General features: G+C 43.4%; 3 protein-coding genes across 4 annotated transcripts; 1 reads left to right on the forward strand and 2 right to left on the reverse strand.

The window, feature by feature from the left end:
* Positions 1-332: 332 nt before the first annotated feature.
* Positions 333-9,543, reverse strand: coil (coilin p80). Its single transcript, XM_079177442.1, has 7 exons — positions 9,257-9,543; positions 3,085-4,147; positions 2,751-2,840; positions 2,184-2,231; positions 2,026-2,095; positions 1,724-1,821; positions 333-729 (listed from the first exon to the last, which is right to left on the reverse strand). The coding sequence occupies exons 1-7, from the start codon at positions 9,505-9,507 to the stop codon at positions 682-684; spliced, it is 1,668 nt and encodes a 555-aa protein (XP_079033568.1). The 5' UTR covers positions 9,508-9,543; the 3' UTR covers positions 333-681.
* An 885-nt stretch (positions 9,544-10,428) lies between these two features.
* Positions 10,429-17,624, forward strand: scpep1 (serine carboxypeptidase 1). Its single transcript, XM_079177942.1, has 13 exons — positions 10,429-10,575; positions 10,803-10,930; positions 11,398-11,487; positions 12,770-12,925; positions 13,682-13,756; positions 14,017-14,089; positions 14,639-14,676; positions 14,763-14,891; positions 15,985-16,069; positions 16,210-16,323; positions 16,420-16,557; positions 16,666-16,829; positions 17,486-17,624. The coding sequence occupies exons 1-13, from the start codon at positions 10,509-10,511 to the stop codon at positions 17,546-17,548; spliced, it is 1,320 nt and encodes a 439-aa protein (XP_079034068.1). The 5' UTR covers positions 10,429-10,508; the 3' UTR covers positions 17,549-17,624.
* On the reverse strand, positions 17,540-25,594 carry engase (endo-beta-N-acetylglucosaminidase). Of its 2 annotated transcripts, none has more exons than XM_079177940.1 (14): positions 25,460-25,594; positions 23,782-23,861; positions 23,475-23,676; positions 22,655-22,803; positions 22,318-22,472; positions 21,329-21,477; positions 21,037-21,208; positions 20,839-20,945; positions 20,611-20,722; positions 19,951-20,138; positions 19,723-19,865; positions 19,511-19,610; positions 19,313-19,424; positions 17,540-19,088 (listed from the first exon to the last, which is right to left on the reverse strand). In XM_079177940.1, exons 1-14 carry the CDS (start codon positions 25,552-25,554, stop codon positions 18,690-18,692), a joined length of 2,163 nt encoding a protein of 720 aa, XP_079034066.1. In that variant the 5' UTR covers positions 25,555-25,594; the 3' UTR covers positions 17,540-18,689. The 2 variants fall into 2 exon arrangements, with proteins under 2 accessions (XP_079034066.1, XP_079034067.1); XM_079177941.1 differs by having other exon boundaries at positions 25,431-25,509.
* Between the last annotated feature and the right edge of the window lie 1,862 nt (positions 25,595-27,456).

Here is a 27,456-nt window from a genome sequence, read left to right on the forward strand (position 1 = left end):
TAAAATGATCCCGTAAATGTCACTTGTGTGGCTACAAGGGACATTGAACAGCAGTTACAATGTTTTGCTTTTAAGTCAAAATTATTAGATATTACTTCATAATAAGTGCGAGTATGCAGCGTGTCAAAGTAGAAAAGTGACAATATTAAGTTTACTCGAAGCAGTCAGTATGCATACTAAAATAACGATTTTTGAGCGTGCAATTCTTGTACACTTTTCTCCCACAATGCAATGCAAAGCAAAATGGAGATGAAGGTGGTACTTTCAGCTGCAAAATAAATAAATAAACACAATGGTGGAAACAGCTCCACATTGGAATAATACAGTAGATATGCACCTTAAGTGTTTTATTAGAAAAAACATGTTTATACAAGACTGATCTTTACAAAACATAAAACCATTATGTCCCTGTCCTGGAAGCGATCACACATTCAATCTACATATTTAAGAGCATACAGCCTTTCATATCCAACCCCAATTAAAATGCAACAATTATTACATTTGTCAATACTTTCAGCTGCAGTAGCTCTTCTGTGTAAAGTGATGATATATTTTGAAGTACAGAGAAGAGAGACATAAACAACCATAATCACATCCCTTTGCTGTCATATGCAATGTACAGAAGTGACTCCCTAGTTTAACTTAAGGTTAGGGGATGTAAAAAATCACAGCTTGGCCCATTTAAATGATCAGCCTTGGTTCCAGCAGGGAGTCCCACCGTTCTGTCACCTGTGGGAGGAAGTGAAGATTATAAGTTATTTTTACAGTGATTATACGAAGATTCCAAAAGGATCGGCACGGATATTATTACAAGCGACTGACGAGAGAAATGCTTTGGCTTTAACTGCTTTTGCTGACTGCCAGTGTCACTGTAAGGGACCACACAGATCAACCTTTGTAGGTGTTATTTGATAAGGCACTCGAGGGTATAAACTGGTGGACTGGGACCTGTTTGCTTGAGCGTTTGTTTTAATGAAAAGGGATAAAATCATATATTCAATTAACTTTTAAGATTTAAATCCAGGGAATTCATATGGGAATTTAACAATGATCCCACTGATGTTTGACTTTAGATTTTTAAACTGAAAAAACTAAAACATCTAATAACTATTTTTGTTTTTAAATTACAGTTTGATTGAAATCATTCATTTTAAATTCATAAAACAAGTATACAATATGAGCATATCAATAAAACACTGAAAGTCAAATGACAATACTGGATTATCGGCCCGACTCTGTCTGTACTATACATGATGACTTCTAGTGACAGAAATTAGATCAGTCCTCATTAGCTTGGACTAGCATGGGCTCTCTCACATCCAAAGCAATTGAGCGCATTTCACAAAAGGTTCAACTATTCCTTTAAAGGGCCAGTGTTTAGGATTTACTGGCGGTGGTGAAGTTGCAGACTGCAACCAACTGAAACTTTTCCCATGTGCCAAGCGTGCAGGAAAACGATGGTGGCCGCCACGGAAAAAAGCGAAAGTCCCCATCCAGAGCGTTTGGTTTTTGTCCATTCTGGGCTACTGTAGAAACATGGTGATGCAACATGGCGGACTCTTGAAGAGGACCCGCTAATTCTAAGTTACCAAAAACACGACAATTCTTATTTTCAGGTGATTGTACACTAATGAAAACAGACTTAATAATATTATATTCCATTTCTGCCAACAGATCCACCTAAACCCCCACACACTGTTCCTTTAAATTTGTTTCAGTTTACCCGAGAGTCTCTGCAAATTGCGTAATCCACTCTCTCCACTCTCTCCGTGCCATCCGGGTTCTCATAGACCAGGTCGAACTTGCCAGGTTTTACAGGAGCTGTGGGAGAAGCGGCGGGTTACGAGTGATCACAAACGTGTGGCACAAGTTGGAACATCTGCTCTGTTCATCACATTTTAAAAGAGCAGTGAGAACACCCTCAAACACTATATGCTGAACTTTCTGACTCTCAAAATACATTTTCCGACAGAGTTTTGGAAGTAGCATTGATATTGTACGCGTCAGTGGTGAAATGATCTCTACCTGAAGACCTGTTCAGTAGTTCCAGCACAATCTGTTTGGTGGTGAGGTCAAGGCTCACGATCTTCCCCTCCTAAGAAATGCACAGCGTCAGTGGTGTGGTGACTCCAGTATGAATGAACAGCTCATTATCTCCAGAGGTCAGGAATGATGTCACTCACCTTATATTCGGATACCTCTGGTGTATAGTTCTCACTTAGCTCCAGTAACTGTGAGCACACAAACAGACAAACAGGAATTAGGAAATTAAGTTTACAAATAGTCTTAAAGTTCAGTGTCTTACTTTCACTGAGTGATTTCAAACCACTGCTTTTCCTTTATTGGAGGACAGATCATAAATATGGTTGCTTACTGGCAGTAATCACATTTAATGTGAAAAGAATAGTTCCCGTTCAAAGAGCAGTAGACAGGTAATTAGGACAGTGGCTAAATGTAAAATTCATATGCGTATATCTTCCGAAAATATTTGTATCCTAGAAGCTTCGGGATTAGTTGGTGAACTGCTTTAGCTGCGTGAGCTTTGTGCTAAAGTGCTAGCCAGCCGGGAACACGCTAGGAACCTCTTAGAGCTTTGTCCTATTTTTTCTTTGCGGTTGTTGGATTTTCCGAAATATATAAAGCACATTTTTTGTGCATTTTGTCTCTTTTTGGCAAATGAATTAAAGCTAAAAACATGTAGGCGTGCAGCGTCAATAACAGAGCAGATACACTGGTGAATAAAGACTTACCTTGAAGGCAATCTTCTGCCCCACCTGTGGAGGGGCGGCTAGCAGGGGCATGGAGCTGTAGTCCGGTTTGGGGGCATCTTCTGCTCCGTTCTGCGTACAAGAACCCGAGAGATTATTGCTGCCTCTTCACACGCAGTATTAATGAACAGCTAATGCAACGACCGTGTTTCCACAGACACAACAGATGACGATAATGTGATGTGACAGAGGCAACGCCATTCTCACATTTCATTTATGTAATCGGCCCTTTGCTAGGGTCAGTCAATTAAAACATCGAGCAGGTGTTGAAATCAAAACCGGTAGCGTCCTGCGGTACAGACACATGCAGACAGACCTGGAGGACCACGGACAAGTTGGTCAGCTGATCGGTCCAGCCGGACGGCTCCTCATAGATGAACCCAAAGCTACTGCCACTGCCGCGCCCTCTGACGGCCCTGTTGCCGCGCCCCCGTCCCCCTTCCTCTCCACGGCCACCCTGTCCTCGGCCAGGGCCCCTCCAAGGCGACTGACCGCGGCCCGCAGCGAGAGGCGACTGACCGCGGCCCGCGGCGAGAGGCGACTGACCGCGGCCCGCGGCGAGAGGGGACTGACCGCGGCCCGCGCCCAGAGGCGGCTGGCCTCGGTCTGCGCCGAGGCCCGGCTGCTGCACCGGCCGCCGGATGACCAGCTTGATCTCCTCCTCGCTGTCCGAGTCCGAGTTAACGCAAGGGGGCGCCGCTACGCTCACCACTTGTCTCTGAGCCCCGTTTGCGGACCGCAGGGCTGGACTAGTCTGGTGAGATTTGGAGTTTTTACTCCCTTTAGGGGTTGTGGAGGTGGTCTTTGGCGGGCTTTTTACAACGGTGGCCTCGTCGGAGGAAGTTTCTGAGGAGGATGACGAAGGAGGGCGGGCCTTTGTCAGGGTGGGTTTGGTGGTCGGAGGCGTCTTGGAGGCAGTGGGGGCGGAGGAGGGCGTTTTGGGTGCTGGTTTTTGGGCAGCTGGCTTTTTGGGAGCTTTGTCCTCCTCGCTACTGGAATCTGAAGAGGAGACCTGTGGTTTTGACTGTGCCACTGGGGACTTCTTGGGGATTTTAACTGGGCTTTTCTTGGTAGAAGCAGCTGGTTTGGGGATGATGGTCGGGCCTTTTTCCTCTGCCTTCTTTCTTTTCTTCTTCTTCTTCTTCTTTCCTTGTGTTTTCTTATTCCTCTCATCAGCGGAAGCCTGACTGGTATCCCTCACCACCGTCTCTACGCTCTCCACGCTCTCCACACTTCTCTTTTTCCTCTTTTTTTTGATCACTCCATTTTCTCCCGGCCCGTCCTCCTCTGCGGGTCTCTCTCTCTTTCTGCTGTTTTCACTGGAAGCATCTGGACCGCCGCTGTGCCCGTTCACCTGGGCCAGACAGTCCACCTTCACCCTGGAAAACGAAGAATCAGAATCAGAGACGGTCTATTGCCAAGTACGTTACACATACAAGGAATATGGCTTGGTCATTGGTGCGTGACAATAAACAGTGCGATGGTAAAAGACATAATTTCAAAATGTACAATCTTTCTTGCCCGCCTCAGTGTCCTGGAGGAGAACAGGTCGTGGAGGGGAGGCAGATTGCAGCCAAAGGCCCAATCCCAATGTCCCCCCTTAAGGCCTCAAACCCTGAACCCTCAAGGACTTACTGACGTCACCTGGTAGATGGTTGAGTGTGAGAGACTGAGGGCTTGAAATGGCGTAAATGCACTTTGCTGCCACATATCACGTTTCCATGACAACGTCAAACAATTTGATGTACAACTGTAGGTATTTATTTTATACTTTTTACTCCGTGATTTAAACATCTTCCAGGCTCTTTCCTCACAAGATGAGGTAACTTCAGATAATCAATTTATTTGTTTTTGTCAAAACAGCTTCAATGACAAAATCAAATATTTGATGAATAAATAAATATCTTCTTATTTCATGTTCCATCTTTAACCCTTAATGTTTCAGAGTAAATGTAATATTCCAGGTTAAACCAGGGTAGGAAATTAACATATTTTTAGGGGGCAATTTTTGCCCCCACTGACTGAAATCCAGGAGCATTTAAAAAAAATTGGGGGCACTTTTTGAAACTTGTGAAATAACATTTAATCTTTGTTCAAAATAATAAATATACTTATTTAGGCAATTGTCATCAAATGGCAATAATAAGACTATTAGGCAGTAGTCTACAGATTCAAAGTCTTTTCTTAGATTTTTTGAACAAAAAACAAACAGAAAACCAGAAAACCAAATAAGACAATCATATTCAATTTTATTCTCATTTCTTTGTAGTTATTTATTGTTATTATTACATTTTTTAAACAACTATTAAGTCAACGATGCCTTGATTACATATAAATCAGTCATTGTATGGAATTATTGAGAAAAATATTTTTGTAGCACCTCAAATATTGTGATATTACCCATTTTTGTCCTGAACATATATGCATTAGTCATTGTGTGGATTTTTTTAGAAACATTTTTTTATAGCGCCTTAAAAATTTCAAAAATGTGCCATTTGAAGGTAGAAATTCAGTTCAGAGTTTTAGTAAAATATCTTAATCGACTGTCAGTCAGGTAGGGCTGCAACTAACGATTATTTTAATAATCGATTAATCTGTCGATTATTTGTTCGATTAATCGATGAATCGGATAAAAAAAACAAAAAAGCATTAATTTCCAACCCTGAACTGACAGTGCACATTCACAGAGCAACAAATCTTCAGAAAGTGCACAAACAGGTTGCTCGAACATCCCTGAGCTGTTAAAGTAATTATTTAAAAAAATAAATGGACTAATATCAGGAGTGGGGTTCAGCGGGTTTACCCACGCCTCTCAGTGAAGGGTAGACACGCGCTGATCCACTCAGTGAACGGCTTTCAGGCCGATAAGCCACGCCCCCTCTCCGGCGCATCCAGCGCGATGCACGCGAATGAACACAAATAGTCCCCAGCGATACCGGCCGCGTTCATCGCGGTGAAGAGCTCCCCGGCGATCGCGACCAAACGCGAGGTCCCCTGCGGCGCGAATGACGCGAAAATAATACAAATCGCGTAAATCAACTTCCGGTGTTGTCATGGCAACGTTTATACGCCGGTCAGCGTCAGCTACAGGTCCTGTTCCATTATTCCAACACTCAAACATCTCCGCCACTTATTGAGTGGCGTAATAATCGCGCGACACAACGAATCGATAATGAAATTTGTCGCCAACTCTTTTAATAATCGATTTTATCGATTCGTTGTTGCAGCCCTACAGTCAGGTATTATTAATTTCCAGCAACCCTCAAATCAAAGAATAAAGACACTTTACGCACAATTTAGGTGTATTTTCCCTTTAACTCACGAGATGCAGGTAGCATGTTTTATACTTAATGTGAATATAATTCATTTAATCAAATTGCCATTATGCAATATGTATACTTTGTTGGCATCTTAGTCTGAAGAAACCGGATATTGTCTCACGTTAATCTTTCCGCTAACTTTCAAAGTCCTTCGCTCGCTCCCGATCTGTGTCGTTTGAATGAGTTTACCGTGAATTTCAGCGTATAGGTGCACTAACATGTAAGTGTGTGCTGAGTTGACCACGGAGATCTGAGTGTCTGCTGACTTTACCGCAGTCTTATGGGGTCAGATCAGTCTCAATAATTGCAAATGCACACAGATAGACTCACAAATGCAAACAGAAAGATTCACAAATGCGCACAGAACAATTCACAAATATATTCGATTTACAAATGCACACAGAAGGATTTACAAATATATTCGATTTACAAATGCACGCAGAACAATTCACAAATACATTCCAATGCACAAATAAATAAATTACGATTTATATAAATGTAAAAAAAAAAATCACAAATATATTTCTGCATTTGTATGTATTTGTGTGTGGATTTGTATGTATTTGTGTGTGGATTTGTATATATTTATTTGTGGATCGCACTGCATTCATTTGCAAATCGCTTCACATTCGTGTACGGATTTTTGAGACTGTTCTGCCGTCGCTGGATTCACAAATGCGTTTTTTTCAACATAGACCTGTCTATAGCCAATCAGATGTCAGCCTCATTTTCAACCAATCACATGAGCGCAGCTTCATACATATTCATACATATTGTAGCCGTCTGTGTTCACCCAGAGCTCTACGATACCCTCATATCAGTAGAGACCGGACCAAACTATGTGTATAAATGTTATTTCGGAGTTCCTTTTTGTTGGTTTATTGCCGTTAAATCATAGCCAAATCAGTTTATGTTGTGTTCATACAGCTATGGTAAACAGCCGACGTGTGGCTTGCTAGACACAGTGAATACAGTTCGATGAAATCCACGGAGCTCCTCCGGACTATGTTATGAACCAGACATGACGGCGTTTGGTTCCCCGTGATATCTGGGACGCGAATGAACACAAATAGTCCCCCGGCGAGAACGGCGGCGCGATTAACGCGGCGCGAATCGTGTTTGGTGTGAACCGCAGCATTACGCTAGCAGCCTAGTGGCCTCATTGTTTGTACCATATGGTTTACACACACATAGTTTGGTCCGGTCTCTACTGATATGAGGTATCGTAGAGCTCTGGGTGAACACAGACGGCTACAATGTGTATGAATATGTATGAAGCTGCGCTCATGTGATTGGTTGAAAATGAGGCTGACATCTGATTGGCTACAGACAGGTCTATGTTGAAAAAAACGCATTTGTGAATCCAGCGAGGGCAGAACAGTCTCAAAAATCCGTACACGAATGTGAAGCGATTTGCAAATGAATGCAGTGCGACCCACAAATAAATACATACAAATCCACACACAAATACATACAAATGCAGAAATATATTTGTGATTTTTTTTTTTACATTTATATAAATCGTAATTTATTTATTTGTGCATTGGAATGTATTTGTGAATTGTTCTGCGTGCATTTGTAAATCGAATATATTTGTAAATCCTTCTGTGTGCATTTGTAAATCGAATATATTTGTGAATTGTTCTGTGCGCATTTGTGAATCTTTCTGTTTGCATTTGTGAGTCTATCTGTGTGCATTTGCAATTATTGAGACTGATCTGACCCCATACAGTCTCGCAGTCACAGGTCTGATTAAGAAGCGCTCCATTCATTTATTTTTTTGGAACGTTCGGTTCTTCACGCACACGCAACATCAGTCAAGGCGAAAATCAAAAACATTCTATGGCAACTGGACCGGGTCATAGAAGCTACGATGTTTTTGACAAGTTCATTAAATTATCATTATTATTAGAGGAAATAATGGGGGCATTTTTTGCCCCTCTCCTAGTGATATCAGGGGCAAAATTATATTTCTTTGGGGCAGTTTTGCCCTTTGCCCTCGTGTATTTCCGATGCTGGGTTAAAGACACGTGAGCCGTCCTCTTTGTTTACCTTTTTTTTTTGACTCCATGCTTCTACTGGTTACCCAGTGTTTGACGTCACATTGCAATGAATTGTGGGTAATTCTCTTTGGCAAAGTCTGCATCTGATGCTGACTTAAGGAAAGGGTTCATAAAGTGCTCAGAATGTCTGCCAGAGAGTCCTCAAACACTCGATTTGACAGAGGAACTAAACCCTCACGCTGACGGTAACCTTGAGTTAAAACTTATTTTGTCAAAATATCAGATTACATCAAGAGGCACTGACGTAGAAAAAAGAAATACAAATGCATTGAAGTAAGTTTAAGGCTGGGGGGGCAAACCACGGGCCGTTTTTAAATGGGATGCTGGGATTTTTTAAAATAAACTAGGATATAGCTTGATCATATTTCTAATAAATTGTACCACATGAACGTTGCACATCCTAGTTCAAACACTAGATGTTGACTACATTTTAGTGAAATTATCTCCGGCTTAACATCTTGGCTCAGAAACCAATATTCAACCATTTCAGCCTGTTTTGTTTGTTACATGTTAATATTAGATTTATTACATTTGCATTATAATCTTTTTTAACACAGAATTTGGCAATTTCTGCCTGTTTTAACTTTTTCTTATTTCCAGATTTACACATAACATCATAAATTGGCTTTTAGGCCACGCACAGTATTAAGAGTTTAAAAGTATTGAATTGATGTAAATGTTAAGTGTGCATAGTTGTTTTGATAGAAAATGAATTTTCTGAGGCCCATGAGCTTTTGTGGTTTAGAAACAGATTGTTTTTGCAGTGCAACTGGTTAAAAACTACACATTCACTCCTAACATTTTTCTGTATATGGCCCACAATTTAAAAGGTTTGGCCACCCCTGATTTAAGGCCGGATATTCAAAAACTATCGGCAGCTGTGGTTTGACCTAGATTTTCAAAATAAAACATGACCCAGGCATAATTTGCAACTAACAATTGAACTGGGGCTTTCGGGCGGAAGTCATGTCACGGAATAAGAAAGGACACTCCATGCTCGTCTTTGCCTTGGCGGCCCCCCTACATCTTCAGGTGCCTGTTAGAGCTGACCTGAGAACCGGAATGGTCGCGGCCGGGTAAATTATGACAGTAGAAGCACGCGCACCTGACGCTGTCGTTGTCCCGCACCACGTACACGCTCTCCGTGTGCGGCAGGTAGCAGTCTTCCACGAAGAGGCAGAGGATGCTTCCTCGGCCGAACTCAAACTTCTCTCTGATGACGCTCTCCAGGTCCGCCACCACGCGACACGTGTTCAGGTCCACGAGCAGCCAGCACATGCGGCAGTCGACGACGGCCGGCGGCGGGTAGTCAAAATGTAAGCGCACGCGGATGAAGTTGTTACCGTGGGCAGCCATGCCTAACGCCGAACTCACACTCCAAAACACCGCCACTCGTGTTCCGCCTGTAACAGGGATGGTATTTCCGATCGAGATTTTCAGGATAAGAGTGTACATTCGTCGATAGTGTCATTAAAACTCTTCACCTTGCGGAAAAGGGCTGTTTATTGGCATCTCTTTCACATTTACTAACGTTACGGTGTATAAGAAAGTGATGAACTGATTACTTGCTACTTTTAAATACATTTTGCTGGATGAATGAACTCAACCAAAGAGAATTTCCATAAAAATAATGCATCAACAATAATAAAGCTACTAAAGCTAAAGCTACTAAACTTATCATAAAATACGATTACTGAAATGCCCCGATTTTATAATGCAATTTTTGCTGGAAAGTCGTGATAGACTAATAAAATGGCATATTCTGAAGTATGAATTTGAACAAATAAATTACATAGAATTTGTATTTTTGTAACACATACATGTATAACAAATTGCATTTATTTATCAATGGTTATTTTGGTGACTTAGAAATCGAATTACCGTTGTATAGTACTTTATTTGGAAGGACCAACGTTAAATCGGAAGTCTGTGGTTACTCATGATGAGAGCCAGTGCCCTGTCTAAAGCCAACTCTTTCACAACACTGCCCTCTGGCGTGGAGGCAGATTGACAGGTTCGATACAAAAGACAACGTTCTGAGTGCAATGCATCAAGGGAAGTGTAGTTCATTCGAAACGTCTTTTCTGGTAGCTAGCTTGAGGTAAAACAAATCTACCTACCTATCTAGTTTACCTGGCAACCTGAAGCTGACTTTCGTCCCTCTTCTCTAAAATAATTAGTTGAAATTTAAATTAATCTTTTACACACATTTACTCAGTATATCCGATCCCTACCCTTAGTTCCTAGCAACATAGCAGGTACATTTCAGAGAGGAAAACAAAATACGACGTCTGTCAGCTGACCCCGCCTGTGGTCATGTGATTTCTTAGTGCGGAACCGACACAAACGCTTCAACGATGAGCCGGCCAGCAGCAGCAGTAGCCTGGAATTTGTGGTTTCTCCTGGCTTTCGTCGCCACTACAGGTATGATTATGGTCTGTATGAATCGCCTCTACAAGTCTAGCCCACTAAAGTCAGACGTGACGAGTGAACACCTACTCAGCTGGCGGTAAAGCGAAAGCAACGGCTGCTAAACGCTTTAAACTTTGACATATCTCCTTGCGCCTAGTATTTGTTTATTACTCTGTAAGTAATACGTAACTTGAACACCAATATTAAAAACTGTGGGTGTCATTGACTCCCGCGTGCAGGGCTCTCCAGTCGTCCCCCTACCGGCAAAGAAGCCTGGAACTATGTGGAGGTGAGGGACGGGGCCCACATGTTCTGGTGGCTCTACTATGCTGACAGCCAGGATCTGCCTCTGGTCATGTGGCTGCAGGTAGGACACGACCTGGTCCACTCATCACTGCTGACCCACACCTACACCTACCTAGGTTTAACTGATTCACAAGTCACTTGCTCTTAAGTCTATGCTAGTTGATTTCCCTATGGAATATGGAAGTAAAAAGCTGCGTCAGCTGGTTCAAAATGACCCAGAACTAGTGACTGAATGAGCAATCGCAGTGCTGCTTCCATTTTCATGTGCAGAGGAGGAACTGACTAATGACGTTAAGTGTTTATAACTGTACTGTAAGGAGCCAAAACCAGCCGCCTAGGTAGAAGATGTCATTTGTGCTGTGGATGTGCTGTGGATGATACTAATACTATATTAATATAATGGTTGTATTAAATTTATTCTTCAGGAAATGTGAACTAATAGGTCATTAAAAGTACATATTAAACAGCCCGTCTGCTGTTAATGTTGGACCGTGATGAGGATGTTTTCTCGTGTGTGTCTGTCTTCAGGGTGGACCAGGAGGATCAGGAAGTGGCTTTGGGAACTTTGCGGAGATCGGACCTTTTGATGGGGACCTGAAGCCCAGAAAGACGAGCTGGGTAAGAAAGGTTGCGGCTTAAGGTTTCGAAGGAATCCTCGTCTTTGTGTTCGAGCAGCTGTTTAGCGGTCAGGAAAACGCTGCTTTGGAGCACCACGGAGCTTAAAATGTGTTAAGTTCTAGACTGTGTTCGGTTGAGTCATTGTGTCACTGAGGCTAAAAAGAGGAGATGTCACAATGATAAAACCACTGAGGCGTTCACAGGGAGGGTATCATAGTAGCCCACTGAATGGGTGAGAGTTACAATTCCACAATTATTGAAAAGATCTTTAATAAAAAGACCATAAACATACGCTTTCTATTCTATATCCATTCGAACGTAACCAAAGAGCACCAGAGCGGACACCATCCCTTTTTATTTCTAGCGTCTTCTTGATCTAACCCTCCAACAGTTCCAGTTACACTGCACAGCATGTCATACCCTCATACCCCGTGTCCCAGCCATCATTTAATAGCCCTGCATTGTGTTGCAATCCTCTACCAGTGGGTCGCAGAGTGCCATCTAGTGGGTCGCAGTGGTACTGCCAAAAGTTAAGTTATGTTAAGTTAAGTTACATTTTTAGGTAATTTACAAAATGTATTTTTGTATTTATTTGCAGCCCATTTTCTTTTTTTTCTTTTTTTTTTTTTTTATACAGGAAGGTGTTCCTTGGCAGTTTTTACCACTCGGAAGTGGGCCTTAAAGTTCTATCCGGTAAAATTGGGGAAACCAGCACGAGTATGCCAGATTACTTTTTTTTTTTTTTTAAACCCTTAGTTTAGGGATGCAAACTCTTTTACAATGAGCAAGTAGCTAGCAGCACTAGCTCCGACAGTTGCTAAATCTAGCCAGATAGTCAACAACACTGAAAGCCCGCCCCTTCAGGCCTTCTCCGAAGCCACTCCCCCAAAACGGTCATAAACGTAAACGGCAAACATGACTATTGTTTCTACTCGCAGCACATTACAGTCCTGCGACAGCCACAGTTTTGTCTTTTATCTGTCGGAGCACTTGATGTATTGATTTTGGGAAGATTAGTTTATTTTAGTCTCAATTGATTAAGATTTATTTTGCAGATTTTCGTCTTTTTCTTTTCTTTTCTTTTTTCATGCTGAGACTTGTATCCGAGAAATATATCAGCACATCTCTGCTAAACAAGATTAAATGTGGCTCTTTTGTGGAGAAACTCGTACGACGTATTATTATGAGTTTAAGTCGACTAATAATTTCTTTGGTCGAGGACAGCCCTAGTTTAAATGGAGGTACACATGCTGATGTATATTGTGTGTGTTGGCTGTTTCAGGTGCAGGCAGCCAGTGTGTTGTTCGTAGACAACCCTGTGGGCACCGGCTTCAGCTACACCGACAGGCCGGACGGCTATGCCACCGATGTGGCCACAGTGGCCTCAGACATGCTGGTGCTGCTGCAGCACTTCTTTACAGAGAGGGCAGAGTTCCAGGTATGCCCACTGCTCTTTGCACCACTCGGGCAGGATATCATAATACTACTCTACAAAGAAACGCGAGTCCCAAATAACATGTTGGCTCTGCTTTATTTGAAAGCCTAAGCACCCAAACGAGGTTGAATGCTTCGAACATGCGGATTGAATTGCCCAAACTTTTCAAAACGGCCATTTTTGGAGGGACATAAGATATATGTTATCATCTGTCAGAAAAATGAAATGGAATATAGAAAATGTATAAAAGCAGGTTATTGTAATATTGGTTAGAACCAACAACAACAACCTGGCTAGGCTGCATATGTTTGCTAGCTAGGTTTGATTTTTTTTTTTACATTTATTTAAGCAAGAATAACCCTAGACAGGACTGAAAAACATTACAAGCTGTGAATGCCATCATTCACAGTGAGGACGAAGAAGAAGTAGCTGAAAAGTAATACAAGTTAGCTAACATCACTAGCTTACTGATCTCGCCCTGCTAGCTAAGTGTAGCCTGTAAGCCTTTGTTTGCTAGAAGAGTAAAACTGTTAAAGGAATACTTCACCCCTCAAATGAACATTTGTACCATGAGGCATGTGAGGAAAATGGTTTTCCTCTAGAATTGAAGTAAACGCAGGTCGAGTGATTGATAAACAGTCATTGTGGCGGTGAAGTATTCCTTTTTATATACTGCTGCTTCTTGTGTATGAGTGCAGCCTTGGCTTTAAAAAAAAGAAAAATTCTGTTCGGTTAAAAACATCTTGTCCTTCTGCGCAGAGCGTCCCCTTCTACATCTTCTCCGAGTCATACGGAGGGAAGATGGCGGCCGCTATCTCCTTGGAACTCACCAAGGTGAGTTCACAGCACAGTGTCGCTTCTCTTAACCAACATATCCTCCTTTTTCAGGCCCGTGACACGTGAGCTCACTGACGTTGGAAAGTCCCCATGTCAAACAACTGTCATGTGATGGATGAGAAGGCAATAAAAACCTGACAGTGTGGTGGCTTTCTTCCTTTCTGTAGAAGTGATCAACCTCAATGTTATGCCTTGTAGTAGTGTAAACATTTTTATTTTTTTGTATTTTTTTTATTATTTGTCTCTTGTCTGTCCAGGCCATTGCACAAGGGACAGTGAAATGCAACTTTGCTGGTGTGGCACTTGGGGACTCTTGGATTTCCCCACTGGGTCAGTATCCATCACAAACCTCCATACATGCTCGTCAAAAACAACCCCAACTGTAAATACTTTTATATTACTCAACGGCAAAAGGCCCACGTATTTTCCACAGAGCATCAGTACAGGTTGAATGTACTGTGGCTCCCCATCCTCAGTTAAAATGATTCATCATAAACCAATTACTTAGAAATCTTTTGTGAAGTCTAGCTGAAGAAATCTGTCTGTAAAATGTAGCCTGATAATCAAATAAGGTCAAATTTAATAAAATATGCAAGGGAACCCCACGAAGTAACATTAACCATGAGGAAGGTAAGGACTTGTTTTGAGCTTGATGTTTTTGTGCCGACAATAATGAACATGTTGTAGAATACGCTCAACAAGGTCTGTAATATTTGCCCAGAGCAAAAGGAAAATGAAAACACCAGATTTTTAAAGGGAGTTTGGTGAATTTCTCAGCAGGAGTTTATTGCAGTTATTACCAATAATAATCATCAATCACATATCAACATGAAGAAGGTTAAATACATTAAGGGTTTATCTTCATGGCTTCATCCACAGACTCTGTGATGACCTGGGGGCCGTACCTCTACACTACTGTGAGTAACAAACTGAAGTTTCTATTAAAAATGTCTGAAGCCGATCTGCTGAGTTTCCACCTGATCGTGGCCTCTCTGCTGTGCAGTCACTGCTGGATGATTATGGCCTGAAGGACGTCAGCAGTGCGGCGGAGGCGGTGAAGCAGGCGGTGGAGCAGCAGCAGTTTCAGAAAGCCACCGAGCTGTGGTCTGTGGCTGAGACGGTGGTGGAGCAGGTTGGTGCCACACAGGAGGATCCACAGCACGGTTTGATGCTGTCGGGGTCGCTTCTTTATATTCTGAGCTTTTTGTATTGTACTGTTCGTCCGTAAATTCGAAAGACGAGTTATGTCAACTTATTAGAGTCTTTTTTCCCCTCTTTCTAAGTGTATTTCATACATAGGATGTCAAATGCAATATGACAAAAAACACCAGGATGTTCCGGTCGCATTTTGCAAGCCAGCATGCTTTTCTGGCTATTCCGACCCACAATCCCTTTGAGCAGCAGCAAGAGGGTCAAAGTTCAAGGTGCCATGTTATGAGGATGTAGGACGTCCCAGTTGAATGCAAACCGCATGCAACAGTACGTACTTTGTAAGGACAGTATGCACTAAAAGAAAAAGTATGCGATTTGAAACGCAGCTACAGACAGCAGCTGCTTAGCGTAGCTTAGCATTAAGATAATTTGCACCAAATATCAACTTGATACTTTTTGGTATGTCTCTATATTTAACATATTAAAGTTACATTTGAACTAAATCTGTTGCGAATGAGGTTTTACATTTAGACACATTGCTCTGAGAGATAGCTCAATAATCCGATGCTGCATTCTCATGTGGAATCTGTAGGCAGCGGGACAAGATTCTGGTTTCAGAAGGGTTCTGGGTTTCCATTTGTAGACTTAGTTATACTGACCAATCGGGTTCAAGCAGGCGTTTGTTGAACCCACCGGCTATTGTCTGACAATGATTTAGCTTTTATTCATTTAAAATTAGCTTGTAAACTGGCTACTTTGTGTGCTACTGATTGTGAAACAATCCGGTCGCACACGTGTTTTTTTTTCTTTATTTTTTTAACTCCTACTCGCGTTTCAAGTTGCTGTTCGGACTGTAAAGGAAGTCTTGTCCCGGATATCCGCTGGCCACAATGGAACCACAGAAATAAAGCCCCCTACCCCTCGGAGGCTTATCTGTCGACTAATAGCAGATATTCTTCGAATTTTTTGCTCCGAAAGTAAATTTCTCCATATTACGTATTTAAAGTGTGATTTCCTTGCTGTGTGCATGGTTCATAGGGTTTGACGTGGTCTTGTATTGGTTTTCACCTCAGAACACCAATGGAGTGAACTTCTACAACATCCTCACCCAGGAGCCGGATGAGAGACACGCCTCTGTGGCAGGAGAAGACTTTATCTGTAAGTGATCGCATTGACTCAGCAATTTAAAAAACATGTTTGGTGACATGAAATGTTTCATAACATGAGTCTAAATGTTCATTTTAAAGAGGGTTAACGCACATTTTTCCATTTTCACTTAAATGTTGCGTCTCCACCAGCTCTGCAGATGCGTCGCCATATTCGACCGCTCTACAGCCAATCGCTGAGCGAGCTGATGAATGGACCAATCAGGAAGAAGCTGGGCATCATCCCCAAGAATGTCACCTGGGGAGGTACCGTATCTCTGCAGTGGATTTTGTCCCTAGAAATCTTTTTCTTCTTTTCCTTGTCGTCTTTTATATGCTTATCCTTCTCCTGTCGGTGTCCAGGCCAGGCAGAGGACGTGTTCAGCAACATGGCAGGAGACTTTATGAGGCCTGTGGTGGACGTGGTCGACCAGCTGCTGACCGCCGGAGTAAACGTCACCGTCTACAACGGACAGCTGGATCTCATAGTGGACACCATGGGTAACGTACTCCGTGTATTACCTCTTGTTCAGCTCTAGCAGCAGTGGTGTAAACCCATCCTTTGGAAAAGAGAGCTGTTCCACATGGGGTCTCTACCTCCTGTCACAGGTCAGGAGCTGTGGGTGAAGAGGCTGAAGTGGGAGGGGCTACCTGGGTTTAACGGGCTGAGGTGGACCCCCCTGGATGACCCCACCTCCCCGGGCGTTACCGGAGCTTTCTGCAAGACTTATAAGAACTTCGCCTTCTACTGGATCCTCAAAGCCGGTCACATGGTAAGAGACAGATACACCCGCTGTGGCGTTGCCTTCCATCCTTTTATTCTTCTCATGACTGCCGCGTTTGTAATTGCTGCTATATAAATAACCCTTTATTATTATTTTTTTTATCGACCACACAATATGTTTGTTAACCGATTAAGCCAACAATTTAGCATTAAATTCTGGCGGCAACATCCGGTTCTGAAAAGGGAAGCCATTGCGGAAGTGCGTTAAAGCATTCTCTCTAATGTCCACCAGGGGGCGACTCCTCTGGTTGTATAGAAGTCTGTGAGAAAATGACTCTTGATTCTTCTCTCTTGATTTATTACCTCAGTAAACATTGTAAACATGAGTTTATGGTCTCAATCTCTAGTTTCAAGTCTTCTGCGATACAGACTGTTCATTTAGTAAATGATGGTCCATTGAGAGTCAAATAGACCATGAAGAAGAAGCTTTAGGGCGGGGTTACCTTGTGATTGACAGGTCGCTACCATGGCGTAGTCCGGTCTGAGTTTTCATCTCAGAACTGTAACCCTTTTACAGTGTTTTCAATTCATGAAAGTTCTATTGTAGTCATTTTGTTCAAAAATGACGTATTTTTCCCATGTTTGGTTGTATTTAGCTCCGCCCTCTGATCTCACTTCTGGTTCCAACTTTTTCTGTCATCACAGATTCCCTCAGACCAGGGACCGATGGCCTTGCAGATGATGAGGATGATCACCCAGCAGGTTTGATCCACCGCCAGCTGGAATGGCTCTGACAATCAATGATCGATCACATGACTTTTTTTTTTAATATTCCACCCTGTGCTAAACCAAAATAAATCTCACAGCTCTAATTACAGTAATGACCTGTGCAATGTTCAGCCATAAGAACAATAAAGACACGTTTTTTTTTTTTAATAAATGCTGCCGTGTGTTTTAAGACTGTTTTAAAGATGCTTGTCATTGTCCTGACTACATATTAGAGAAGTGTGCTTTCCCCAAATCCTGATTTTTTTATTCTTGAATGACAATTGTTGTAAAAGCCAAATCTTTGATAAGACAGCTGATGTTTAATCAACAGCTTGAGGGAGTGGCAGCAGGGTGAAAGGTCAATTACACAAGTGTTCGTACTCCATTTACCATGATGCACTTGCGTTGTCCAATTTGAATTGGACCTAGACGTGTGAAGGAAAAATCACCCCCCAATGATCACATGTTTTGGTTTATTGTATATGTGACAGGATCAAAGTCATCACATTTCCATTTCAAGAACTCTTTGCTAAAACATTGAACGTTACTTTGCCAGATGTATTGTCTGCATACATATTGCTAACATACAGTTTATAAAGAAACAAACTATGTATGTATGTATATATATATAGAAGAAATAGTATCTTTGGATCAGTAAATCTCTTTAGGCGAGACTGCAATAAGTGATGTCTCTGACTCCTGATACATTCGACATACTAGTGTCAATCTTATCTCCGTCTTGATAAAGTAATTAAGGGAACTTAAGATCCTCTTGCTAGTTGTTTTTCTGGATTTTTGCCCAGTTGCCATGGAGATGGATCTGTTGATGCACTCATAGCCCTGATGAAAAGCACATTGGTCTGGTTTGAAGCTCAAAACCACAGCGAGTATGTGGATTTGGGATTAGTTAAAGTCAGTGAAACACAGCATGTTTTGTGGTCAATAGCTCCACTTTGCCACCTCCACCTAAATCCAAAAATGTTGCCAACCACACAGTTGTCAGTTTTATAGCCTTCACTGGGACTTTGCAAAACGGTCTCTTAACTCAAAGCCAAAAATATATCGGTGCTCCAACTTGGGAATGTTGAATTTTACATCAGAGCCATGAATTCAGCACCATAACGTAAGCATTTATGTGAGGTCATTGCATTAATGCCTCTGTGTAGCTGAGGCTTCTTCTTCCCCAGTGGTTCTCTGAGACAGGGAGGCCCTTACTGCTCACCGGCTCCACCACCAGCTCCAGCAGGCAGGGTGGTTCGGGGACCGCCAGCTCCGTTATTCTGAAAAGATTAGAGTACGCCCGGCCCACCAAAACGAGCTCACCCGGGGGGATCCTGGGATCGGGTCCTCTCTGCCGTCGCCAGTACACCCGGAAGTAGCGTGCGAGCTCCGTTGGGTACTTCCAGCGCAGGGTGGCGTTTAAGTGCAGGCAAGGAGAGGGGGACTCTGGTGAGGTGCCGGCACCGCGCAGCCACACCACGTCGTAGATGCACAAGCCCTGAACCAGCTCAGTGGGAACCTGCAGACCTACATCCAAAATCTTAGAGAGAGTGTGAGAGAGAGAGTGAGTGAGTGAGTGAGTCAGAGAGAGAGCACAAGAACCATTTAACAGGGAGGAATTCTCATATACTCATATTTAAAAGGACCAGCGTGTAGGATTTGGCAGTTGAAGTGGAAATCCTGTATTTTACGAGTGCCAGTTCCATTGAATGAACATAGTTATGGCGTTAAAACAGCTTAGCACATTGAACACAACTGGCTCACCATGATTTCCCCCATCCTGCAGCTGAATGGCGTGTCCTGCGGCGGTCCGTCCCGCTGGATGCTGAGACAAACTTCTCTGAGAGCACAGCCACGAAGCTCCAGCTGGGAACACCTGCCCGCAGTGTCACGACGGAAACAGACTTTAAAACGATAAACCCTTTAACTTAGCTGTTAACTCGGCTGTTAGGAGTGCCTTACCCGACAGTCCAGCCATCTGGACTCGAGTTGCCGCACAGCTGAGTGAACTGGCTCACCAACTGGAGCCCCTCATCCCGTACCACAGGAGACCCGCTGCTAGCTGCGGAAACATACAATCAGTGCTCGGCAATATGGAACCCAGGAAGCTTCAAATCTGAAGAAAACCTTTGCAGTACCTTGGGCATCACGGGTATGGACTGTAAGGAACTCACGTTTGACATCCCGGACGTCCATGTGCGTGCAAAGATGGGCGTCTGTTGTCTTCATCTCCAGGGACACTTTGATCCCGGTGGATGGCTTGTAGATGAGGGTCACCAGAGTCTTGGATGCCAGAGGTACGTGGAGGGACAAGATCCTGAAAGAGATTCAAAATGGAGTACTGTGGACGCACTGTGAGACTTGTGTGGAAACTAAAGCAAGGGGGAACAAGAAACACACACTTGGCACAAACTGGAGACGTGTGTGTGGCGGGGATGAGTCCTTCCAGCAGCAGTGAGCAGCCCCCATTCCAGGCGTCCTCTGGGCAGCCGCGGCTGCTCAGCCAGCCCTGGCCCTCCAGCTCTGTGCGGTAGTACAAGGGCTGGATCTCCTGGGCGCTCAGGTTGAACCAGCTCCTGTTGGCCTCGCGCTGCACACACACACAAGAATGAAAATGTTACGTCGACTCTAAAATGGACGGCAGAGATGTGAGGACTAGTGCAATGGGGATCAATGTTGCTCTTCCTTCCTGGAGTTAAAGCAAAATGAGTTGGCTTAGATCTAACAAATGTACTTCAGGACGATGTCCAGGTTATCCACTACATTATATGTCCTCGATCATATTTACGCTATTGCTTATGTCGTATGACATATTTTACTGACCTCGATATCGTTCGAATTTGGCAAACACGATTCCAGAATAAGGAGCTGGGTGTAGACTTGGGCATATGCACATTTTTGTTCACAGAGCCCCGAGTGTACTTTTTTTTTTCACATTCCAATTCCAATGTCTGAATATTCTCACAAAGTGGCAGTGGCTTAAAATGGTCAGAAAATGACAAAAGAATATTGTTTATCGCAATTATTTCTGGGACGATAGCTCATCCAACCTCCTTCAGTACCTGTCCTCTCCAGTAGATAGCCTTCCCAAAACCCTGGCAGAAGGAGGAGATGAAGGGGAGCGGAGAGGCTGGCCGATGGATGTACAGGTAGTCTGACAGAAGAGCCCAGAACCTGCAAGCAGGACGGGTCACGGTTAAATAAAAACATCTCCGCTTTCTTTCTCCTGCTTTCAAAGTTAAAGTTGAATGTGTGCATTCCCGTCACTGTAAATATTGTGTTGATCTCACTTGTCCTGATTCTTGCGGAACTCGGTCTTGTCATTGAGGGACTCGTACACCCAGCCTGGGGCAAAGATGGCCGTGGAGAAGCCGTGCTTCCGAATGATTTCCAGCGCCTGCGGGCGACCGAAACAAGAGAGTGCATACCGTCAATCATGGTAACGATCACCGATTTCTTCAAAGACGCAGACGTGTTCCACAGTGTACCTTATTCGTTTCCAGCATTCCACCCACCACCTCGCCTCGGGCGAACACGTCCACCCCGATGTAGACGTCAGCCTGGCGGCCTTGGATCCCGCTGTAGTCCCTCATCCGCTCCAGGTTCTGCTCTGTCCAGTTGTAGTTGGTGAAGAAACCATCACAAGCGTCGAAAAACATCCTGTTATGAAGAGATTGAGATCGTGTTGCACAGTTATCAATGAACTGCCAATCAATGAATTGTTGTAATCATCTCTGGTTGTTTATATCAAGTTCTGCTACTAATTTCAAATTGATCTACCTGTTGGACTGGTTGAGCTCATTTTGCCACGTCAGCTTTCCGTTCTCAATCACGCTGTCGTACCACAGCACCAGGCTACCAGAGACCCGCTCGTGCAACTGGTCCGTCAGATAGCGCAGGAACAAAAGCGCATTCTTCACCGCAACCTCCTGCGGACAGATGGCGCCACACACGGGGACTTTACATGCTTCAGGCCAAGATCTTGAAGAGACAGGCCACTACAAAATGTGTGTTCACCGGCTAAGTTTAGCGTGTTAGCATGCTAACATTTGATAATCATCAGGAAGCATAAAGAACAGCAGAGGCAGATGGTAACGTCATTAGTTCTGTAGGTGTTTGGTCATGATCCAAAGTGTTGGATGAGTTATATTGTTGACCTGATGATGGCGCTAGATGAAAAGTCAGAGGATCACTAAAGTTATTATAATTAATCCTATCTCATTTCATGGCAGTTCATTCATTCAGTTCAAGAATCCGCATCCCCGAATTCATCTTCTTGGAACCATCTATGTACAAAATCTTCTGCCAGATGTTAAGATATTTCACAGGATAAGTGACATTAATCGACCTGCTGGTGATGCTGGAGGAAAAGTCGAGGAATCATAAAATTCTGTATCTTTCATCCTCGGGGGACCATAAATATTTGTACAAAGAAGAACAAATTCCAGGTCACTCTGGATGGGCATTGCTTTTGTGAATTCACCAACTCTTTAATTAAAAGGGTTTTTCCTTCAACCCAAGGGTTACACTTAGAAGAACCATCTGTGAAAGGTTCCACCCAGAACCCCGTATTAGAGGCTCTACAGTGAACCCTTCTATGGTGTAATGGTTCCACCCAGAAACCTCTCTCAAGGTTCAATCCAGAACCTCTCCACCTTCAAAGGGTGCTAACAAGAGCCCACCCACAGGGTTCTACTAAGAACCCTTTTATATTCCAAAGGTTTCATGTAGAGTTTTGTGTTGACTGCCAGGATAAAAGTCTTACTCACACTGAGGGAGTTCTCTATGTTGATGAGCCAGCCATCGAAGCCGTAACAGTGGCTGATCTGGACTAGTTTGTCAGCCACCGCCCGGTACGACTCCTCCTCTTTCAGGAAGGCCTCGCACGCTGTGGCTCCGTTGGTCCACTCTGTGATGAAAGTCCCTGAAAAAGCAGACCAATTACGACAGGAGATTTTACAGATGAAGACAGGAAGACCTAACTGGAATTGTTCAGTGTTCAATTTCTAAATTCAAAATATGATACCCGATATCGAAGATATAAAACACAAATTCAGGATTCCTGAACTGGACCTGGTTCGGTTTATGTTTGACCTTTTGACTCACCGAGAACAACGACTCCATGTTTATGCGCTGCATTGGTCCACACAGCAGGAGGGATAGTCACCATGTTGTGTGTGAAGTAGTTGAAAATATCAATGTATTGCCAGTGGTAGAAGGCATACGGGGCCTCTGCATTTGTCCCCTGGGCAAACCTTCACCACAGAAAAGAGAGCATGACAAAGCATTATGTGAAAAGGGTTTACATATCTTATAGCAGAATGAACGAACAAACTTATCGAGTGGTCCAGACATGTCGTATAACGCCTTCATCAGAATGTAAAATGAACACTCCATTTACTGGACAAATCCCAGACCAGACGACGCTGTGGTAGCAAACTGTCAATCAAGAGGTAGCCCCGCCCTAAAGCATACCCTGCTTTATGGTCTGTGTGACTCTAAATGGACCATAATTTACTAAATGAACATCATGCTGTATTGACGAAGACTTCAAACTGGAGATTGAGACCATAAACTCATGTTTACAATGTTTACTGAGGGAATAAATCAAGAGTCATTTTCTCATAGACCTCTTTTTGCTACCAGAGGAGTCGCCCCCTGGTAGCCATTAGAGAGAATGAAAGTTTTAGGCACTTTTACATTGGCTTCACTTTTCAGACCTGAGGGATGCCACCTGTCACATCACCTACTCTAGGCTGGAACATTCTCTCATCTACTGTACTACTATTATTGTCTTACCTTCCATAAGTAATGAGCTGGAAGGTCATTTGTAGGTCATTACAAGATCTGGGAGTATAACTTTTAGAAGCAAAAGTCTTAATAAACCAGAATTGTTTTTTATTCAGCACTAAATATGCCTCCATACCGGTCATCCAGGTAGCCTCCCATCATGTCGTGAGACACCAAGGTGCGACGGAGACATCTGGCAAGAGGAGGCTCCCGAGGTGCCAGGGGGACTGTCGCCACATTGAAGGGGTTCGCCTCGCTTCGTTTCCACGACAACAGCTCCTCCAAAGATTGAAGGCCACAGCTGATCGGTTCGGTGGTGTCGGTGTCGTAATGTTTGGCTGAGAGAGAGAGGACATGAAATGTTGCGTGTAAAGTGTGGTCATCAAGTCATCGACTGCAGCTAAGATTTTTTTCTACTGCTGCTTGTAACAAAGACACCTCACCTGGCAGGGGGGAGGGCAAATCATTGATGACTTCATGGACACCACTCGAATCCATTGGTTGATCCAAACAAGACTCCAACCTGGTGAAAGTACAAGGTGGCAAGGTGAGACATTAAATCACATTAGTAACTTAACTGGTTCTACTATGATAGAGGAACACCATGCAATATTTACTTTCAACTATTCACTAGTCTGCAATGACAAATGTACCCTTTAAACGTCCACTAGACTTCAATTTCAGGGCTGTGCAGTAACCACAGACCGTATATAAGAAGTGGACGTAGTCATCGTGACGTCACCCATTGGTTTGTGGACTGCCGTTTTGTGAAGCCTCGAGTTCAGCAATTTCGCAGTCGCCATCTTTGATTATGGCCATCGCCATGTTTTATTTTTGCAACCGATGAACAGAAGTTACCATATCTGGAATGCGGAGGAGTGACAGAGACGCCATATACGTCTCTGGTCACAGTAAGCCCGCCCTATAGCATACTCTGATTTATGGTCTATTTGACTCTAAATGGATCATAATTTACTAAATGAACATCATGCTGTATTGAAGAAGACTTGAAACTAGAGATTGAGACCATAAAGTCATGTTTACAATGTTTACTGAGGTAATAAATCAAGAGAGAAGTTGAGTCATTTTCTCATAGACTTCTATACAATCACTTCTTTTTTCAACATGAGGGAGTCGCCCCCTGCTGGTCAGTAGAGATTACTAAATTTTAAGACACTTCCCTTCACTCGGCGGAACCGGAGTTTGCCCGATATCGCGATACCACGGCTTTTGAGAATACCAGTATTCCGATACCAGTGTTTAATTAATAAGCGGTATGCCTCGCTGTGTGGTTGAGACTTGGAATATTATTTTATGTGTAAAGGTCTCTCTCTCTCTCTCTCTCTCTCTCTCTCTCTCTCTCTCTCTCTCTCTCTCTCTCTCTCTCTCTCTCTCTCTCTGCATTTGATTGGTCAATATGTGTGGCGTCGTCTCTGTGCCTGCGCTGAGCAGAGGGGGGAGGGGCGGGAGTTACACACACAGCAAGCACACGAACAGGAGGGAGGGAGACGAGGCACTTTCTAATTAATTTTTAGAGTGTATAAATAAAAAAGTGTATTTATATAATAAACATTTGATATAGTGCATGTTTTTTTTACATTAGTAATTCATATTGCGCATAATTTGACATTATTGTTGGTAATAAATTAATTTAAGCACCCAAAAATCTGAGGAGCCATTTGGGAGCCGGCTCTTTTAAGTGAGCCAAGCCAAAAGAGCCGGTTCTCTAAAAAGAGCCGGAATTCCCATCACTAATGCACGCGAATGAACACAAATAGTCCCTGGCGATACCGGCGGCGCGAATGACGCGATGAACGCGATTCGCACCGCGTTCATCGCGTTTGGTGTGAACACACCTTAAGGCAACATCAGGCCCTGACTTAAAAAACATTGCTTCACTAACTTTGTAAAAGAAAATGTAACAAATAAATACATAGATCAATCAGTCAGTTTATGACTGTTGTTTGTCATCAAAATAATAAATTGCACACCAGCAACTTGGTAAACATTTGTTTACAGGAATTACAATTCATGTGTAAAATAGCAAGTGTTTAATTGCCACCCAGCTCCTGTTATCAGTAAACATACTGACGTAATAAGTAGCTGAGTACAGGAAGTTACCGGCTGGAGTCACTCGTGTCCGTATTCCCTGCGTTATGATCCTCTCCGGCCTCTCCTCGCAGGGAAAGCTGGTTTCCATCCCCGGTCAAAGCCATTTCACTGACTTTAGATCAGTTGACAGAGCTTTGAGGGAACACACTCTATCGTGAAAGAGGAAACAGAGAGGTGTTTCCTGCGAGCAACAGCAGCGAAACACTTCCGACCCCCAGTCCTTCAGAATAAAAGCGTAATTTCCATAAATTCAAATGATAGACAAAACTAAAAACTAAAGCAGCACAGATGATACATTGTTACTTTATATAAAATGCCGTACTTCAATAATGAAATTATAACTTTCAAAACCGTTAGGTATTGTGTTCCCCTTTAAAGACGCTGCTAGATGAAGTTGAGGTTTTTAACCATGCTTTACCGCAGAAGTGCAACAACATAGAGGTGTACAGAGTTTATGTCAGAGGACTCAGTGTAGTTTGTTGTCCATAGAGGATGGACTCAGGCCAGCTGGACAAAGGAACCACTCTTTTGTTGTTGTGCAGGACCAGACTCTTTTACTTGGAAGAGATGAGCCCCTAGCAAGCAACCAAACACGAACAACAACACCAGGCAATGAGTGAGGACGGCAAAGATGGCGGTCGTAAATAATACTTCCCCGCTTGGGGGAGTAGTGCTGCATGCTTGATAGTCCAGCGAGGTCAGTTAAAAAAAAACAATATTTATATATTATTTAAATATTATTTATTGCATGGAAGTAGTATTTATGGACACCATCTTTATATACGTATATATATATATATATATATATATGTGTATATATATTCGCACTTTTTTTTCTCTAACGCACAATGAAATTGAACATATTTTATATATATACGTATATAAAGATAGTGGCAATAAATAATACTTCCACGCCATACATACTTAAATAATATTTAAATGATATATAATTAAATAAATATATAATAATAAATATAAATGTATTTTTTCCATAACATCTCTCCCAATTCAGGTCCACACTGACGTCACAAATTTGAGCTTTTAACACACTAGTTTTTGGGGTTGATAATATATAATGGGATATATAATTTAAGTATGATTTAAGTATTACCCTGTGGACCCACCACCCGCAGGGACAAGCATCGGGGTCGGGTGCAATGCAGACCGGGCGGCAGGTCAGGCCGGAGGCCTGGGCGAGCCGATCGCCGGCAGCATAGACTAGCTCTAGGGACGTGGAACGTCACCTCGCTAGCGGGGAAAGAGCCAGAGCTGGTGCAGGAGGTGGAGCGATACCAGCTAGATATAGTTGGACTCACCTCCACACACAGTACTGGCTCTGGAACCAAGCTCCTGGAGAGGGGTTGGACTTTGTCCTTTTCCGGAGTTGCCCAAGGTGAGAGGCGCCGGGCGGGAGTGGGGATACTCACGAGCCCCCGGCTGAGCGCCGCTGTGTTGGAGTTCTCCCCGGAGAACGAGAGGGTCGCCTCCATGCGCCTACGGGTTGCGGGGAGCAAGGCTCTGACTGTGGTTTGTGCTTATGCACCAAACAGCAGTTCAGAGTATCCGGCCTTCTTGGAGTCGGTGGGAGGGGTCCTGGAAAGGGCGCCGCCTGCCGACTCCATAGTTCTCCTGGGGGACTTCAACGCTCACGTGGGCAATGACGGAGAAACCTGGCGGGGGGTGATTGGGAGGAACGGCTTGCCCGATCTGAACCCGAGTGGTGTCTTGTTATTGGACTTCTGTGCTAGCCACGGTTTGGCCATAACGAACACCATGTTCGAACATAAGGTGGTTCATAAGTGTACCTGGTACCAGAACACCTTAGGCCGGAGATCAATGATCGACTTTGTAATCGTATCATCTGATCTGCGGCCGTATGTCTTGGACACTCGGGTGAAGAGAGGAGCAGAGCTGTCAACTGATCACCACCTGGTGGTGAGTTGGATCAGATGGCAGGGGAACCGGTTGGAAAGACCCGGCAAGCCCAAACGTATAGTGAGGGTGAA

Source organism: Pholis gunnellus (assembly GCF_910591455.1).
Source record: "Pholis gunnellus genome assembly, chromosome: 17".
In the NCBI taxonomy this organism is placed as follows: Eukaryota; Metazoa; Chordata; class Actinopteri; order Perciformes; family Pholidae; genus Pholis; species Pholis gunnellus.